The sequence below is a fragment of the Heliangelus exortis genome, chromosome 21 (genome assembly GCF_036169615.1).
Source record: "Heliangelus exortis chromosome 21, bHelExo1.hap1, whole genome shotgun sequence".
NCBI lineage: Eukaryota > Metazoa > Chordata > Aves > Apodiformes > Trochilidae > Heliangelus > Heliangelus exortis.
The window spans coordinates 1,148,098-1,165,781 of record NC_092442.1 but is presented as its reverse complement, the minus strand read 5'-3'; the positions used below and the strand labels follow the sequence as shown (position 1 = coordinate 1,165,781).

General features: G+C 50.1%; 1 protein-coding gene across 4 annotated transcripts in view; it reads left to right on the top strand.

Annotated features, from left to right (window-relative positions):
• The window catches only part of RNF43 (ring finger protein 43), a 66,648-nt gene that overhangs the window by 28,624 nt on the left and 20,340 nt on the right, over positions 1-17,684 (top strand). For all 4 annotated transcript variants that reach the window (XR_011730057.1, XM_071764934.1, XM_071764933.1 and 1 more), the window contains exon 2: positions 13,643-13,765. Coding sequence is in view for 3 of the 4 variants with exons in the window: in XM_071764934.1 (XP_071621035.1) it covers positions 13,643-13,765 (123 nt within the window). In the remaining variant the exon portion in view is untranslated. The remainder of the gene's footprint in view (positions 1-13,642; positions 13,766-17,684) is intronic.

Below are 17,684 nucleotides of genomic sequence, written 5' to 3'. Positions count from 1 at the left end.
AGATGGCTGGTTTTACACAGTGTAGTGTCATGTTATTGCTGAGCAGCCACATCAGAATCTCTAGGCAGTGCTGGACTCTCTTTTTAAGTGGTCTTTCTCTGGCTGGGACCCACTGTTAAGAAAAAACAGGAAAAAATAGAACTGGCAGGTGTCAAGCTGGCAGCTCCACCTGTCGTGTTTCCCAATCTGCAAGAACCAGAGAGGAGAGAGGGAGGCTTCCCTCCTGGGAACAGGCAGGTTGTTCTCCTTTCTGAACTTCTTTCATCCCTCACTACTCTGACTTCAGATGTTATCCTGACACTCATCCTCCTTTGAGATCTTTGTCTCCTCCTCAGGAGAGGTGGGTTGATGAGAGCTGGATCCTCCAGTGGAGGTGTTGTTACAACTAACCTGCTCTCACTGCTTCAGGCAAATGGACTGTGCATCTCTCCCTTCCCCATTTGCAGAGTAAAAAGTGGTGTTTAAACTCCATCAGGCTGGAACATTTTAAAGTAATGTTTGGTCACATTATTGGGAGGCCTCAAGTAAAGACAGTGAGTAGGTAATCTTCTGGGCCAAATTCCACTGAGTAGTTATTTCCCTTTCTTTCCCATTTTTTCTTGATCCTGTGTGTTCACAGCTCCATGCTGCTCTGAGCACAGCAGAAGAGGTGGCTGAAAACAGAAATTTCTTCACCTTTTTGGACTCAGACTCTGGAGTACTGGGCCAAGAGCTGTGTCATCCTTGTCCCTAGGAGCCTCTATGTGGAGACATGCCCTTTGGTGATGAATGTGGAGTCTTCAGAGGCTCCCAACAGGCTGAAGCTAAGGGGAAGAGTTTGATGCCTGCCTGCTCCAAGCTCCTTTCAGCATGCCAGCCCAGCTCTTTGAACCTCAGTGATGCCTTCAGTGGCTGGGCATCCCAGGACACAGCTTGGTTACACACAGCAAGACTGGTAATAATCAAAGGTGCATCTGAGAGCCAACAGAGATTGCTCTTGGAAGTCTCCTGTGAGAATATCTCCAGTCAAAAAAGGTTAGTGAGTGACTTAGCTGAAATCCCTGGTGGCATTCATTTGCAGAAGATGTTGTGGAAGAAATTACAAATGGGCAAAAAGGGAATGAGGTGTCTGTGAAATCCTTTGGGCTATGAACCACTCTGCTCTGGGCACGTCCTGCAGCTCAGTGACTCCAGTGATGCTGGAATGGTATAAAAAGTGGATGACGCTCTTTGAGAGATGAGCCACAGGGTTATGTCAGTTTTGGGTCTGACCCATTTTGCCTGTGCTGAAATTCTCATTTCTGCTCAGCAGCTGGAGACATTGCAGAGATCATTTTTCAATCGATGCCAACTTTGCTGTTTAAATGGGTGCATCCTGTGTGACCATTTAAGAAGAGCTCATACCTGTGTGCTGGAAGGGGAAGGCTGCAAATGAGCTGGGACTGTGCCCCAGACACCCCATCTTTCATGCCTCTTGGATCAGGTAGTGAGCTCAGCATCCCCAGGAGCCTGGAGCTGCATTCTCAGCATTCCTGCAGCTCCTTAGATGTCAGTGATGTCATTGATAGCAGCCAGGGAATTGCGGATCCTAGAGGGCCTGAACTCATGTCTTAGCAAGTAAGCGTGGGAGGAACCAAGTTTTGTAGTGTCCTTCTCTGTATTAGCAAGTTTTATTGAAACAAATCACAGCAAATATATTTGCATCTACATCTCTGTCTCCTGGCAATTCCACAAAATCCCAGAAGAGAGATACTTGTGTACCATCCACTCACTCATCCCTGTTAAGAAAAAACTACATCTGAGCAATCTGACAATGGGAAGCTGGTATGTTGTGTGATTAAAAAGCAAGCAATTTATTCCTTTAGGTATTCAGTCTTTGTTCTTATGCCTGGGACCTGCTGACATACATCATACTTCAAGCACATAATTGGCATCATGTGAAGGCATCAGCCCTTCTCCAGAAAGCATCCCTGGGAAACTCCATCTTGTGTCAGCCTGAGAAAGAGACACTTGCATTTTTTGTGCAGGATGAAAATGCCTTGTTTTGGGAACACAGGAGAAAAATTCTTGTATAAATTTTCATGCTGTTATTCTTTGGCCTTTCTTTCTATGAAGAACTTCAGGGTAATGGCATAACCACAGCCTCCTGGGAGGGACAGGATTCATCTGCACATGCTGTTGGTGTAGCTGGGAGTTTGAATCCCAGGCTAGACTGACACAGAGGTGTTGAACAATGGTCCACAGTTACCTGTAGTACCTTAGCCTGTACATGGTCCAGTGAACAGTATTAAACAGCATTTTACAGCCTCAAGTTTGGTGTTAAGGGGGACTGGTAGTAGAGGCATGTTTCTATATGAAATGGAAATTAATTTCTTCTTCTTTTTTTTTTTTTTTTTTTTTTTTTTTTTTTTTTGCTAGTTGTATTTAGGAAGTTGCCTCTGCTAGAAACTTCCAGAAGCAATGAGTGGGGTAGAGATTCACTTCTGCTCTCACTGAACCTGCCCAGGCCTAGGTGGGTGCAGGGCTGAGAGAGCATCCCCCCCAGCCCAGCATTTCCTGCCTCCAAAGCAGTTTGCTCTGCAGCCTCAGTGCTGCTTGAATGTGACTCTGTGTTCCTCAGCTGTAATTAGCACAGCTTGCCAGGTCTTGATTTCATCCCTTAAGTCTCAATGGGATTTCCAGACCTGGTGCAGTTTGCACCAGAGAGCTGGGGTTTATTTTCTAACCCGAATCTAGCCAGACCTTATGCCTACACCTGCATATTTCCAGCTACAAATAACAATGGAAATGATTTTATCTAATCTGCTAACACCTGGTTTGTTCTTGTCCACACTCTTAGGCATGAGGGTGTTGAAAACACTTTTGGCAGGAGTTGCTATAAGCTGTGTAACCACCAGCATTAACACAAACCACCCAGGCTACAGGGACAGAATGAGGTAGGGATGGCAGCAGGGAGGGAAACCTGGAACTCAGGGGCTTTGTGGCGTCCTCTAATAAAGTCTGGGAGCCACCACAGGCAAAGTCCTGGGTGACATCCTGCAGGGAACAGTCCAGCATGGGGCACGGGGGGCTTTAGGAACTCCTTGGGTGTTCCTGTGTCTCTGGGTGGGTTGGTGGCCATTCCCCGGGACACCTCAGCAGAGCAGATCCGTGCTTTGTAGCTTGGGTTTCATGATCAGGCCCTGCAGGCCCCTCCTCAGCGCCGGCATTTCAGCGCCGTGCTTTGGAAGGACTCCAGGCCAGCAGTGAAGGGCTCTTTGATAATATCTGACGGGCGGGTAAGAATTTTGGGCAGCAGCCAAGGTACACATTGCCTGTAATCGTTAACTCAGTCTGTAAACAGTTCAAACGGCACTGAAGAGGCTGTCAGTTATTACATTAGAAAAAAATCCTTTCATCTCCCCGCTCAGAAGCCAACCGGGCAGTGCCGGCCCCTGCGGAGCCGAGTGCGGCTGCAGGTCTGCAGGCAGTGCTTGGTCATACAATGAGCACCATGCTGAATGGCTGACCTTCAAACCTTCAGTGCTGAAGCAATAACTAAATCATTACTTTCCTTTTGTTCTGCACCTGGCTGAGGCAGTGCAGCCCAGGTATATTGGAGGGGGAGGGGGCCAGGCAATGTTCCCCCCTGGGGCGGGAGGGCCTGGCAGGGTGATTCCTCCACCCCATGCCCATCTCCTGCCTACAGCTTTGTCCCAGGGAGCACAAGGTCATGTGCAGACCTGACAAAGGCCCATGTTTTATTTGTCACCAGGTAAGGCTTCTCTGGACCATTGCTGGTTTCTCCAGAAATGGCCACAGTGGTGGTTCAGGTCAACATCAGGACCCTGTAATCTCTGTACAACAGTGGAAGCAATGCTGCTGCTGAGTTTCACCTTCCAAAGAGTCCTAGAGGATTCTCCAGTCCACATCAATCTCAGAAGAACCCTGTGGTCTCCTTCCAGGAGCCGTTCAGCCCCCCTGGAGATGTGTGATGCTTCAGAAGAAATTATGGCATAATCTAACCCAATGGGAATTCCCTTGCCAGTCTTATTCTCTTCTAGATCTCTTATCTCCTTTCTAGAAGAGCAGGAATGCTCTTCTGGCATCCACATTCAAAGCTTTAGCTTTGAAATCCACTGTAGAAATATGCTGGTTGAGAAAACAACAGTCCAGTGTCTGCAAGCAAAGTGATCTGGGTTTGGGTGAGCCTTTGTATCTGGCCTTTCACTGCACAGTTTTTCTTAGGGTCAGAGATGTCTCTTATAAAGGTGTTGGACATATCCATTGTGGAGGACCTCATAGGTCTGTGCCACCACTAAGTTGGTACCAAGTGACAATAAAGCTTTCAGTGGCACCAGGCTGCTGGGCTGCCTGCACAGCTTGGAGCTCCCCAGGGCTTTAGGGTGTTCCTGAGGGGCAAGACTTGTGTGAGGTCTGTGGAACAGTTTTAACCTTCAAGCCACTGTCAGAGGGGTGCAGAACATCACTGTGTGAGAGAGCCTTGAAGTATGGAGATGGCCAGTGGCATTGTCCCCCAGAGCAGGGACAAACTGAGCCCTCAAAGGGATCTGAGGTGTGCAAGTCAGCACAGGCTGAATGCTGTTTGCTGTGTTTTGAATCCAAACTGCTCCCAATGTGCTTGGAGGAAGCTGCAGCATGAGCTGTTCTCCTGTGACCTGGGCCAGCTTGCCTTTACTTTCATTTAGTGGTCTGAGTCAGGGCTGACCAGAGAACCTCCCTTTGCCTTTGATATTCCAGAATGGATGTGTGGAGCAGACAGAGGGAGTGTAACCAGACATCCTGATGAGACTTGGCCAAAAATTTCCTTTTGGCCCATTCTGTTGTCATGGTGTCTGTGCTAGAAGAAGTGACACGTTTTTTCCCTTGTGCTGGACCTCTCTGTCCATAGGAGGGCAAACTTCAGCAGAGCTGTCAGGAAGGCAGTGAGAGTTTCTCCAGCACCACGACCATGCTTGTGCAATTAGACAGAAAAGATGTAGACTTCGTGACTCACCTCAACTGTCTAGTCCTGCACAGGTGATAATCAAACAAACATCCCTCTTGGGGATCAGCAGTTCTCTTTGTTGCTCACCAGCTTTGTAATGAAAAGCAGAAGGAGATGCAGTTATTGATTAGGGACTGGTTTGTTGTATCAAACCCGTGGGCACTGCTGACCCTCAAGACAAGGCAAAGACAGTGAAGCTCATGAGCACGTGTAAGGGAACAAGCCCAGGAGGGTAGCACCAGCACCTTGGAGATCCTCTGTCTCCTCTCCCACCTCTTGCCATTCCTTCAAGGGACTCAGATGGTTGTCTGAGTTTTTCACACGTTGAGGTAGGACCTGAGTCTCTCTAAGAATAATGTATTTGTTATCAGAGACTCTGTTTGTCTGTGACTCACCTGTGGGTAAGGTGTGTTTGCTGTTATAACAGCTCTTGAAACTTTATGCAGGTAAATTAAAAAACTCCATATCCTGATGGCTGAGCTTCATGCCCAGGAGTCACGGAAGCTGCAATTTTTCCTCGGGCCCCTTGAAACACTCCACCATTCTCTTCCTTTTCAAAGCAGCCATTTCCATCTTCTTCACAGTTATCATCCAGTTCATCTCCCTGCCTCATCCCTTCTCATTCTCCTATCTCCTTCCAGCAGCATTCCACTGCACTTTTTATCTCTGCTGTAGCTCCATGCCAGCATCTCCTCTATCTTTGGTCCCCTCATTCCAGATGCTAGCTCTGTAAGTAGAGTGACAAGGACACAGCAGATCAATCTCTGTGTAAGAAGGGCTTCTGTTGAGCTGGTAGAGCTGAGGGGTTATGATAAACCAGGAAGAGCCTCTCTTATACAGCAATGAAGACTTTCATGCAATGTGAGTGCTGGAGAAGACCTGGGGAGGAGAATCTGGGTGTTCCAGCAGGGCAGCATGGCTGGCAGGGGTGTTCCTCAGGCTTGCCCATGCCTCAGAGCACAACACTCCCCAGCAGTGCAGGCTGAGCCTGCCAAGGGCTGTCACTGCTTTGGTGACACCACGTGAAACTGAGAGGAACAGGGAAGGGCACAGGCCCTGTCAGTTCCACCTCAGCTGTGGAGATGGTCCCTGCTGGGTTCCTTGGTGGCAGCAGTTGTGACAGTGTCCGTGCTCTGACACATGCACCGTGCAGGGGCACATCTGCCTCTCAGAGCTGGTACCTCTGCTCTGCACATGCCTGTGCAATCCTGTCACTGGTTCCTCATCTCCATCTTCTGAGAGATCTCAGCAGGGGATATTGCCCAGAATTCTCACAGCAAGGTCAGTGTTAGCAGCAAAGATGAGGAGGAAGGTAGTGGAGCACTTCCACTTGCGTTTTTGGAGCCTAAGAAGGAACAGAAACCTATGAAAGAATAGAATTTATTTAGCTCAGAGGCTTCCTGACAGACTTCCAGCAGGAAAGAAGTGCACTGAGCCAGACACTGATACCCAACACACACAAAGACAGGCTGACAGAGCTGGGGTTGTTCAGCCTGGAGAAGAGAAGGCTCTGGGGAGACCCAGTATCAGCCTTCCAGTACCTAGAGGGGATCTATAGGAAGGTTGGAGAGGGACTGTTGCAAGGGCCTGGAGTAATAGGACAAGGGGCAATGGTTTTAAATTAGAGAAATTTAGATTTAGATTGGATGTGAGGAAGAAATTCTTTACCATGAGGAAAAATGGCACAGGTTGCCCAGGGGGGTGGTTGAGACCTCATCCCTGGAGATGTTCAAGGTGAGGGACCTTTAGAAGTCAATATAAATGTGACCTTACAAATATGGAACTGCCTGTATTCTGTCCTCAGGAGCTCATGCTGTGACACTGCTATGGCACAACTGGATGAAGCAGGTCAGTGGGGAGAGAAAGAGATGTCCAAAATGCTGCAGCCCCTCAACACACTGCCATTGCTGTGCCCTAGGCTCCCTTCTCACCTCCTCACTGCTCCTTTCTGCTTTGCTGTGTTGCTCACCTGCAAAGGAGATTTTCAAACGTGGCATTTCCACCTCCTGTGGGCTGCAGTACCAGTGGTGTGAGCAAACTAGCCCTGTCCTAAGAGGCAGCAGGGAGGGCTGTGTCCTCAGCAAAATCCTTCTGTGCTTCTCCTGACCCTGCAGGCTTGAGTATTCCTGCAAAGCTTCCATGGGATCCTCACTGCTGGGATGCCTGTGAGAGGCAGGGCCAGAGGGCTGGCACTGGGGGCTGTACCCACAGGCAAGGCAGGGGCTTCCCCTGCTCACCTCCTGCAGAGCTCGGGGGTGGGGAAGGGGCTCTCCTGGCTCTCTGGCACCGCCCATGAGCCTCAGTTTGGTCCCAACGTTGGGGTTTTAGCCCAAATATTTGCAGCAAAAGTCTGCCAGCAGGAAGGTGCTGGGGTGCCACTTGGGTGCCCACATGGGTGCCCAAACCCCACTTGCTGTGCCCCTGCAGCCCCAAAGCAGAGAAGGAGCAGGCAGGTACCCAGTGATGCTCCTCTGCAGCTCCCAACAGGACAAGCTCAGGGCACATCCAGAGCCAGGGCTGGGGCCACATCTTGGCATTTAGCAGCTCTTTGTGGTCTTTTGTTGCATTAATTCTTCACTCTTTTTCATGATTTTGTGTAGCTATAGCATATACCATCTGGACTAAGCTACAGAATTCTTGTTCAGTTTATCTCTTCTTGTACAGAAATAGTGTCCTCTGTCTAAGATGGAATGAGCAGGACTTTGAATATTTAAGATGTTGACACACTGCTGCTTTATCTAGGAAATACTATTTTTTAAATTTATTTTTTCCATTAATGTCTAACAGTCTATTTGCCTTTTGGCAGCTCCAGGTGATTCCATAAAAGTCCCCCCAGTGACTCAAGATCTTTCCAGTTTGTTACCAGCTAGCCTGAAGCTCACCCCTGTGTAAAATAGCCAGATGTATTTTTTTCATGCTTGCATTTTTTAACATCTTTAATCAGTCTTTCAGTCAATGTCATGAGATCTCTTTGCAGCCAGTTTTAATTTACCAAATAGAATATTTATATATTACTGAAAAACTCAGTCACTTCACCATTCCTCTCATTTTCCAAGTCCTTTGTGAGTAATTGGACAACCCAGTTGGCTACTGGCACTGTCCTGGTAAGTTCACTCAGTAAAGGCTGACCTGATTTCTTCTCAGTTGTGGAGGTGGCTCTGGGTGGTGCTGTGTGATGGTGTCACCTACCAGAGCCTTAACCTTGTAGGAGAACAGAAGAGGAGGTGCCAGGGCTCAGCATTACCTGAACTGCCCTTGTCCCACACTTGCTGCCTGCTTCGAGGAACCCTGTGGGACTGGGAATCATCACTCTCCTTTTCCAAAGTGCTGTTAGTTCTTCCCTTTTCTTTTCTTCTTCCAGGTTGGTTTGTTTTTTTGTTTGTTTGTTTGTTTTCTTGGGGGGGGCTGGGAAGTCAGGATTATCAGTCTGCCATTCCCTGCATTGTTCATTGCTCTCAACTTCTTCAAATTCAGTTGGCATTTGCTCCCTGCGATTTTCCAGGTATTGTCTTCTGGTTTGTGAGGAGCTGTATCTTGGTGTTAACAGCTTACTAGTTTAGACCATGATTTTTCTAGAATCTTTTGATGAATGCTCTTGTTCTGTTCCCTTCCTCTCTTTTCCATGCCAACCTTACAAGATGTTTATAAAATTTTTGCCACCACTACAAATCAAATAAATCATTTTGACTCACAGTGCATGAAGGAAGGGTGTGAAGTGCTGTGAGTGCCTTGACAGAGAAAACTGAGGTGTCTGGGGACTTGGCTTCTCCAAGTCCTTTTTCAGCCCTTGTCCTTAAAGATTCTTTTTTGAACAGGAAGGGGAACAGAAATGTTTAAATGTCCGTGGGGGGAAAAAAAAAAGTAAATAATATGTTTTCCATGAGAATAGTTGATTGACTGCAAATTAATAGGCTTAAAGTGCAGCAAAACTCATTCAGATGAGGTGTTAGAAAGAACTTTCTGGTGTGGAAGAGATGGCAGCCCTGGAGCTGGTGAGGAGGCTCCTTTTGCAGAGGTCTTGAAAAAACAGGTTGAACCAGTGTCTGTGAGGAATGCTTGAGGTCTGGCTGATCCTGCCTCTGGGCAGCAAAAGGGGGTAGATGACCTCTCGGGGTCATCTTTTTTTGTCTCTCCTGTTTTATAAATGAAGCTCCCAAGTGGGAAGCACCTCTCTGTGCCTGCCTTTCCTGGGATGTTTCTGCAGGGCAGATCCTGGCTGCTGGGGACAACCTGTGAGTGGTGCTGGGATGGTGGGAGGGACAGGTTGGTGTGAAGACAGTGAGTCTACTGGAAATAAAGTGGGAAAGATAGCAAGGCTGAGGTAGAAGAGAGAAATTCAGTAGATAAAGAGAGGTGGTGTGAATGGAAAAGGCAGAAAAGTAGGAGATGCCATAGGGTAAAGAAGCAGTGGGGAAAAAAAAGTGGTAGCAAGCACATAGGGATATGGAGGAGCTCTGAATGGTGTTGAAGGGGTGACAGAAGGGACAAGGTGATGGAGAGATGGAGTGACTAAGCCAGGGGGTTCACAGGTCTGGTTGACAGTGTCTTACAGGCAGAGCTGGCAGGCTTGAATCACCCAAGACCAGATCCAGACACTGTCAGGGATCCCAGCCCCACCTCTGGGATCTCTGCAGCACCCATTCTGTCAGGGATTGTCCTGGCAGAAGGGCCTGGCCTGGAGCAGGACCCAGCATCACACCCCCCGTGCTCTCTCTGCTGAGTGGGAGCCCCAGGAGCAGGGGGGCTGCTTCAGGACTGTGGTGAGATTCAGGCAACGTGCACAGCACTTCTTTAATTTTGGATAAACCTCCTCTCTCCAGTGACTGAGTTTTGCTTGTCCTTTGCCTGCTGGGTCAGAGGGGCTTTCTGTAGGAAGAAATTACCTCCTGCTTGTGGCAGCTGGTGGTGCAGAGGTGCCCAGCCCAGCAGAGTGGGGGATGCTCTTCCTGCAGAAACGTTTCATTCCTGCTGTCAGTGAGACACTTTGCAGCCTCACTGCTTTCAGAGGGAGTGAGGGATCCTGGCTCTGCAACCAGGGCCACCTCTTGGGGCATTTTTCCACATCATCCATAGATTATTCTCTGAGTCTACTTTTGTCTGGTGAGCATGATGTGTAGAGACAATCACTCAGTTGTAACGTGAGGGTCAGGGGCAATGGAAATGCCCAAGAAATGTGGCTGTAGGATGCAGTCTTGCTTCTTTGCTCCTTGTGTCTCTCTTTTGGATGCTCTGCAACAGCTTGATGTCTTTTTCATACCGTGGTGCACAGAGCAGCAGTTCTTAAAGTGAGGCTGCAGCACTGCAGAGCAGAGCAGGACAAGTCCCCTCCCTTGGTGAGCCAGCAACACTCTGCTTGGTGTGCACCTGAGGACATGGCTGGGCCTCCTGGCTGCCAGGGCACATTGCTGGCTCATACTCAGTCTGCCATCAACCAGGATCCCCAGGTCCCTCTCTGCCACACTTCAGAGCATCTTCCCCTGATTTACTGGCTGGGTCCCCCTCCAGAAATGTTGCCAGCATTTTCTATGTGCTCTCCAAGCTCATTTGGAGCTTCAAACCCTCACCTCCTTTCTCTTGTTCACAAGGTTTATCATTAATGCCATCATCAGGCCCAGCAGTCCTCGTCCCAGAGTGGCTGCTCTGTGCTCACATGCAGGGCTGTCCCTTTTCCCGTGGTGTCACTGCCCAGGAACACTGCAGCACCCCAGCTGCTCCCAGCAGGTTGGACACAGCTCCAGGCAGTGCTGGGAAGTGCCACTGGGCTCCCCCGGGCTCAGGAGCAACCTCATGCAAGCTTGATAAGACTGGCAGGAGGGTTATCTTGGAATTATTGGAGGTATCATGGGACATGCTCTTTGCATTTCTTGTTTTGTGTTTTTCTGTGCTCAGTGATACGATACATTAACCAAAAGCCAGAGAGCTCCCAGTCAAGCAAACAGAGTGTATCAGCAATGGCATTGCTTGGCAGAGCCAGCAGGATCACAGGCACTTCAATGCCAGCTTGGTCTTAGTGGGGGCAGTGCCCAAGGTCATTTGGGAGCCTTGCCTGAACCCCCCTGGGTCAGAGCAGATGACTGGATTGCTTCCCTGGAAACTGGATTTCCAGCTTATGGTGCTTGGCTTTGTACAATTACACTCTCTCTAGTGTCTTGAAGTCTGAAGTCTAAACTATGTAGCATTTTGACTGCTTTTCTTCTCCTATCACTGTGGATTAGATAGGAAAATCTCAAAATAAAGGCAGGTGAGGGACAGCCAGCCAAAGGCACCCAGCAGCTCCTCAGTGCCCAGCTACCCCGTGCAGTATTTTGAAGTGTAGCAGATGATGTCTTAGCTCATACTCATGATGCCATCTCTTAGTGCTCCATCTCCAAGCACCTGAAGGTTAGATGGGGGTCAGGGCTTTGATTCCTTTATGTCCTTGTGACTATAGGGGTTACCTTCCTCAAAATCTAGGCAAGGGAAATGTCTGTGGTTGTGTTTTTTGTTTTTTGTTTTTTTAACCCTCACCATTTTGACTCACTCACGGCTCTGTAAGAACTGTTCTTGTTCTGTAGCCCAAGAAGGAGAGCACTATGATTTTGCAGATTATCCTGATTTTGCAGTGTTGAGGTGCTTGTTGGTTTGGAACTGGAGCCCAACCTGGAGCTGTGGTGGCTGGGGCAGGAGCAGGACCCAGCCAAGGCACATCCTGCTGCAGCCCTGAGGGTTCTGATGGATCTTGGGGGGTGCAGACCAGCATCTCTTGGTCCTGGAGATTGTGGGCTCAGAGCTGAGGTGGGGGACGCAGGGCAGGATGCTCCAACCTGCTCCAGGACCAGGTCTGAGCCCGTAGCCCCAGCTGAATTCTTTGCCACCCACCCCAACCTCTCTGGGTGCAGAGGCTCCAGAAGGCAGAGCTCTCCTCTCCCTGTGCTTGTGTCCTTCAGCTTTTGAAAACTTCTGTGCATTTGGCTGCAGCTGAGGGAATGGCTCCTTTGTCAGGGCAGTAGATGGGCACAGTGCCTCTGCTCCTGCAGGACCTGACTAAGAGCAGCCTGGGTGAGTCGTGCTCCCTGGAAGGACCTGTTCCTGCAGCCTTCCTCCTTGGACATTAAAAGGTGACATCAACAAGTCTGAAGTTAGGAGAAATGAGCCCATTCTTCTCCTTATTGCTGGCAGGAAGGAGGAACCAGCACCTGGCTGTTCTTCAGCTTGCCCCCTTCCCCAGCTCCTGCCAGCCCCATGCCAAGGGCTGAACCCCTGTCTCAGGGTGCCCCAGGAGGATGGGAGCAAGGCTGCCACCCAAGTGTGGGTGGAGAGGAGAGTGAGGGGTATCCTTGGGTTGCTCTGACAGTTCCTCCCCGTTTTAAAACCTGACCAGACAACAAACAGCTGCTTTCCACAGCACTGGGATGCTGCTGCAGGGCAGGCAGGCCTCCTGGGCATGCTTCTGGATGGACACCAGACACAAAGCCTGCCCTAACCTGCCTGGTTTATAGCACTGAGCTATCATGCTTCTTTCCCACACTTCCACACCCTGATGCAGTAACAAAGGCTGTCCAAGGACCTTCTGTTCCTGGGTGCTTCATACACCACAGTGCAGGCACAGAGGATGAAGCTGTTACAGGAAGAGCTCTGGGGGCTCACACAAGATGATGGGACTCCTAAGAGGGAGCCAACATCTGAATTACAGTTTCCTTTAACCTCCTGCCACTGTCCTTCCACCACTAGACTGGGAGATCAGAGGCCACCATGCTTGATGCAGTCAGGGAGGAGAGCAGTGCTCAGGGGATGTCACTGTACAGCTGGCACTGCCTACCCCACCTCTGTCCCAGCAGGAGGCCAGGCTCATCTCCAGGGAACTTGGCCACTGAAAGCAAACCAAGTGCCAGTGCCAGGAGTGAGCCCACATCTTGTGTCCCTGTTACATGCTGGGGCAGGCTGCATCCCTTTCTGTAGGATGCTCAGCAGAGGTGTGTACCCAGACCCAGTGCCTCAACCTTGTCCCATGTCATCTCCCCTCTCTCAGTGGTTTGGCTCAAGCTGATGAACCTTTCTCCAGGACTCAGTGGGGATGTGGTTACTGGGAACTTTCCCTCTCCTTTCTCATTTCTGGTACTTCTCTACCTGCCTTTTTTTTTTTTTTTTTTTTTGTTCCTTCTCCTCTGCAAATTTATCATAAAGTTGTTGAGTTTGGTGGCTGAGAAACAAGAACTGCTGAATCTTGGAGTGCACCAGAAATTTGCTTTTGTAGTGATCCCTTTGCCTTGCCCAGGGCACTGGAAGGCACCAAGATTGCTGCAGGCAGGGTCCTGCTTCCCAAGGATGCTGGCAGACCCTGAAGCACCAGGACTTGTGCTGCTGGGATGCTCTGTCCCAGAAGTCAAGGGCTCTGGTCTCACAGGCTGCTCTCATTTTGCATGTGCCTTTGTGTCTGGGACAAAGTCAGACCTGAGTGCAGCCACCAGAAAGGCAGAAACTCCCATCTTTCTCTGGGACAGTTTCCTGGTAGACCACAGTGATTTGGTTCTTGTGATGTTCAGAGCTTCCCTGACACCCAGACAGGGATGTGGGAAGATGGTGGTGACATCCACCAAGAGGATGTCCTGCACCCTCTGGGCAGGTCCAGTGGGCTTCAGCCACCCTTTGCAGTGTTGAACCTCAAGGTCTGATTTTTCCTTTGCTTCCATCCTGTAGTCCCACCCACTGTCCCTGTGCAACTCCAGTGAGGATGAACACACGGAGTCAGGATTCATCACCATTGTCAAGCTTGAGCAGCCGGATCGGGATCCCAACCCCTGCCTCTCACTGGCCAACAAGGTAGGTGCAAAAATGCCCCTGTGGCACCAACCTGGGAAGTGAAACCCATGGTGCAGGAAAGAGTGTGAGCTGGAGGAGGCAGCAGGATAGGAAAGAGCTGTTGGAAGGTGTAGAAAAGGACAAGGATGGAGCAGGGCCCTTGGCAGGAGGGGTCCTTGGAGGAGACGTCTTGCCAGCCTTCCCCAGTGTCCATCCCTCCTGGTTTTTGGGACTGCCTGGCTTTGTAAAAGGTGTGGAGTTTTCCCTACCCTGACTGCTCTGGGACAGCTCATCCCTTTTCCCACCACCTCATATGCTTTACTGCCTGGCAGTCTTGTGACCATGTCCTCTGTCCTGTGGGAAAGCATGGACACAGAAAACATCTCCTGTGGTCCTCTCTTTAAAAATAACTCTGTAATACTTCACTGGATTAGGCACATGAGGAAGCAGAGATGAGTGATTTAGACAAACTAGTGGTGACACTGCATGGGCCACCATCCAGCCTGCAAAGGGATGGGAGATCTCAGAGGTTTTCAGACCAGGTCTCCTGTGATTTTTCTGTAGTGAAAGAGCAGTACCCAAGTCAAAAGCTGAGACTGCTGGTACAATCCTCTGGTAATAAGGAAGCCACAGAATCACAGAATCATCCGGGTGGGAAAGGATCTCTGAGATCACCAAGTCCAACCCTTGATCCACTCCCCCCGTGGTTCCCAGCCCATGGCACTGAGTGCCACATCCAGGCTCTTTTGAAATATCTCCAGGGATGGAGAATCCACCCCTTCCCTGGGCAGCCCATTCCAATGGCTGAGCACCCTCTCCAGAAAGAAATTCTTTCTAATGTCCAACCTAAACCTCCCCTGGCACAACTTGAGACCTCTTGTGCCCTCTTGTCTTGCTGAGAGTTGCCTGGGAAAAGAGCCCAACCCCCCCCTGGCTCCAACCTCCTTTCAGGGAGTTGGAGAGAGTGATGAGGTCTCCCCTGAGCCTCCTCTTCTCCAGCCTCAACACCCCCAGCTCCCTCAGCCCTTCCTCACAGGACTTGTGCTGGATCCCTTCCCAGCCTCCTTGCTCTTCTCTGGACCTGCTCCAGCACCTCAATCTCCTTCCTGAGCTGAGGGGCCCAGAACTGGACACAGGACTCAAGCTGTGGCCTCCCCAGGGCTGAGCACAGGGGCAGAATCCCTTCCCTGGACCTGCTGGCCACGCTGTTCCTGAGCCAGCCCAGGATGCCATTGGCCTTCTTGGCCACCTGGGCACACTGCTGGCTCCTCTTCAGCTTCCTGGCAATCCAGACTCCCAGCTCCCTTTCTGCCACTCTGTGCCCAGCCTGGAGCTCCCCATGGGGTTGTTGTGGCCAAAGTGCAGGACCCAGCACTTGGAATGTTGAACCTCATCCCCTTGGGATCAGCCCAACTCTCCAGTCTGTCCAGGTCCCTCTGCAGAGCCCTCCTGCCTTCCAGCTGATCCACACTCCCCCCAGCTTGGTGTCATCTGTGAATTTGCTGATGATGGACTCAATCCCTTCATCTAAATCATCAATGAAGATATTAAACAGAACTGGGCCCAGCACTGATCCCTGGGGGACACCAGTTTGATCAGCACTATTCAGCACCACTCTCTGGTGGCCTCCAGCAGTTCCTAACCCAGCACAGGGTGCTCCTGGCTGAGCCCTGGGCTGACAGCTTTTCCAGGAGAATCCTATGGGAGACGGTGTCAAAGGCCTTGCTGAATTCCAGGCAGACTCCATCCCCAGCCTTCCCCTCATCCCTCAGGCAGTCACCTGATGGTAAAAGGAGCTCAGGTTGGTCAGGCAGGACCTGCCCTTCCTAACCCCTTGCTGGCTGGGTCTGATCCCTTGTCCATCCTGCAGGTGCTGTGTGATTGCCCCCAGGATGTGCTGCTCCATAACCCTGCCAGGCACTGAGGTCAGGCTGACAGCCCTGGAATTCCCTGGGACCTCCTTTTGCCACTTTTTTTGGATTGGTGTGACACTCAACTTCCCATCACCTGGGACCTCCCCAGTGAGCCAGGACTGTTGGTAAATGATGGAGAGGGGCTTGGGGAGCTCTTCCCCAGCTCCCTCACCACCCTGGGGTGGATCCCATCTGGTCCCACAGACTTGTGAGGATCCAAGTGGCTCAGCAGTCACAAACTGTTCCCTCCAGGATTACAGGGGAACTGCTCAGCTTCCTATTTCTCTTTATAAGCCCCAGAAGCAGCTGTCCTCAGGACACTCTGTCTTACTTTTGAAAACTGAAGTAAAAAAAGTGTTAAATACCTCAGCCTTTTCCTCATCCTTGGTAACTACATTTCCCCCCATGTCCAACAAAGAATGGAGGTTTTCCCTGCCTCTGCTTTTGCCATTGATGTATCTGTAGAAAGACTTTTTGTTATCCTTAGTGGAAGTGGCAAGATTGAGTTCAAATCATGCCTTTGTCTCTGTAATTTTCTTTCTACATGACCTAACTATATTCTTAAACTCTTCCTGAGTAGCCAGCCCTTATTTCCATAGTCTGTAAGCTCTCTTTTTAATCTGAATTTCCTTCAAAATCTCCCTGTTCAGCCAGACTGCTCATCTTCCCCCCTGGTTTGCCTTTGGGCACACAGGGACAGCTGCTCCTGTGCATTCAGGACTTGCTGCCTGAACTACACCCATCCCTCCTGGACCCCTTTGTTTCCAAGGGCTGTTTCCCAGGGTACACTGAATCAGTCTTCTGAAAAGGCCAAAATCTGCCCTCCAGAAGTCCAGTGTAGAGGTTTTATAAGGTTCGTAAGTGGAGGATGATTCTTTGAAGTTGCTCTTCCCTGCTGTTCAAGGATGCCCTCCTTGCATCCCTGAGTATTGAAAACTCTCATGGTCACTGTGCCCCAGACAGCCTCCAACCACCACATCTCCCACCAGCCCCTCTCTGTGAACAGAAGGTCCAGTGGGGACCCATCCCTGCTGGGCTCATTTACCAGGGGGAGCAGGAAATTATCCTCTATATGCTCCAGGAATCTCCTACACTGCCTCTTCTCTGCTGTGTGGAGTTCCCAGCAGATGTCCACGAGAACAAGGGCTGGTGATTTTTAGACATTTGCCAGCTGCTTGTAGAAGAATTCATCCCTCTCATCATCCTGATTGGGTGGTGTGTAACAGATTCCCACCAGGATGTCAGCCTTACTGGCCTTCCCTCTGCTTCTAATCCACAGGAACTCATCCTTATTATTCCTGACCTTGAGTTCTACAGAGTCAAGAGACTCTCTAACATACAGAGCCACCCCTCCACCTCTCCTACCCTGTCTGTCCTTTCTGAGGAGCTTGTTGCCACCCATGCCATCACTCCAGTCACAGGAGCCATGCCCCCACGTGTCTGTGATGGTGACTCCATCACAGCTTTCCTGCAGCACCATGGCCTCCAGCTCCTCTGGTTTGTTTCCCATCCTGTGTGCATTGGTGCACTTGCACTTCAGCTGGGCTGGTGATTTGACTTTTTAACTCAGGCTTTCCCTCCTCGGGCTCATCTTTGAGGAGCCCAGTTTCAGTCCCCTCCCCCTTCAAACCCAGTTTAAAGCCCTTCTGATCAGCCCTGCAACTTACAGGCTGTAATCCTTTTGCCCCTGCCAGACAGATGCAGCCCATCTGATCTGAGGACACGAGGTAGCATGGAATTTGCCCCATGGTCAAAGAACCCAAACCCCTGCCATTGGCACCAGTCCCAAGTCAGGGAGGAATGAGGGTCATTTTAGAGCCTTAAAATCATTGTGTGTTTGATGAAGTTGTGTGGATAAGGTTAACATTGGCTTTTTCTTCAGTGCTTCACTGTGTCCTTCCATTGTCTCTGCACTAAATCTTGTGTTATTTTCCACAAGTCTGTACAAACATGACAAAACCCCTTGGTTAGCTCTTCCTGGCTCTATCTGGATTGCATTCAGGTGATGCCACCCCTGTTGTCTCCTT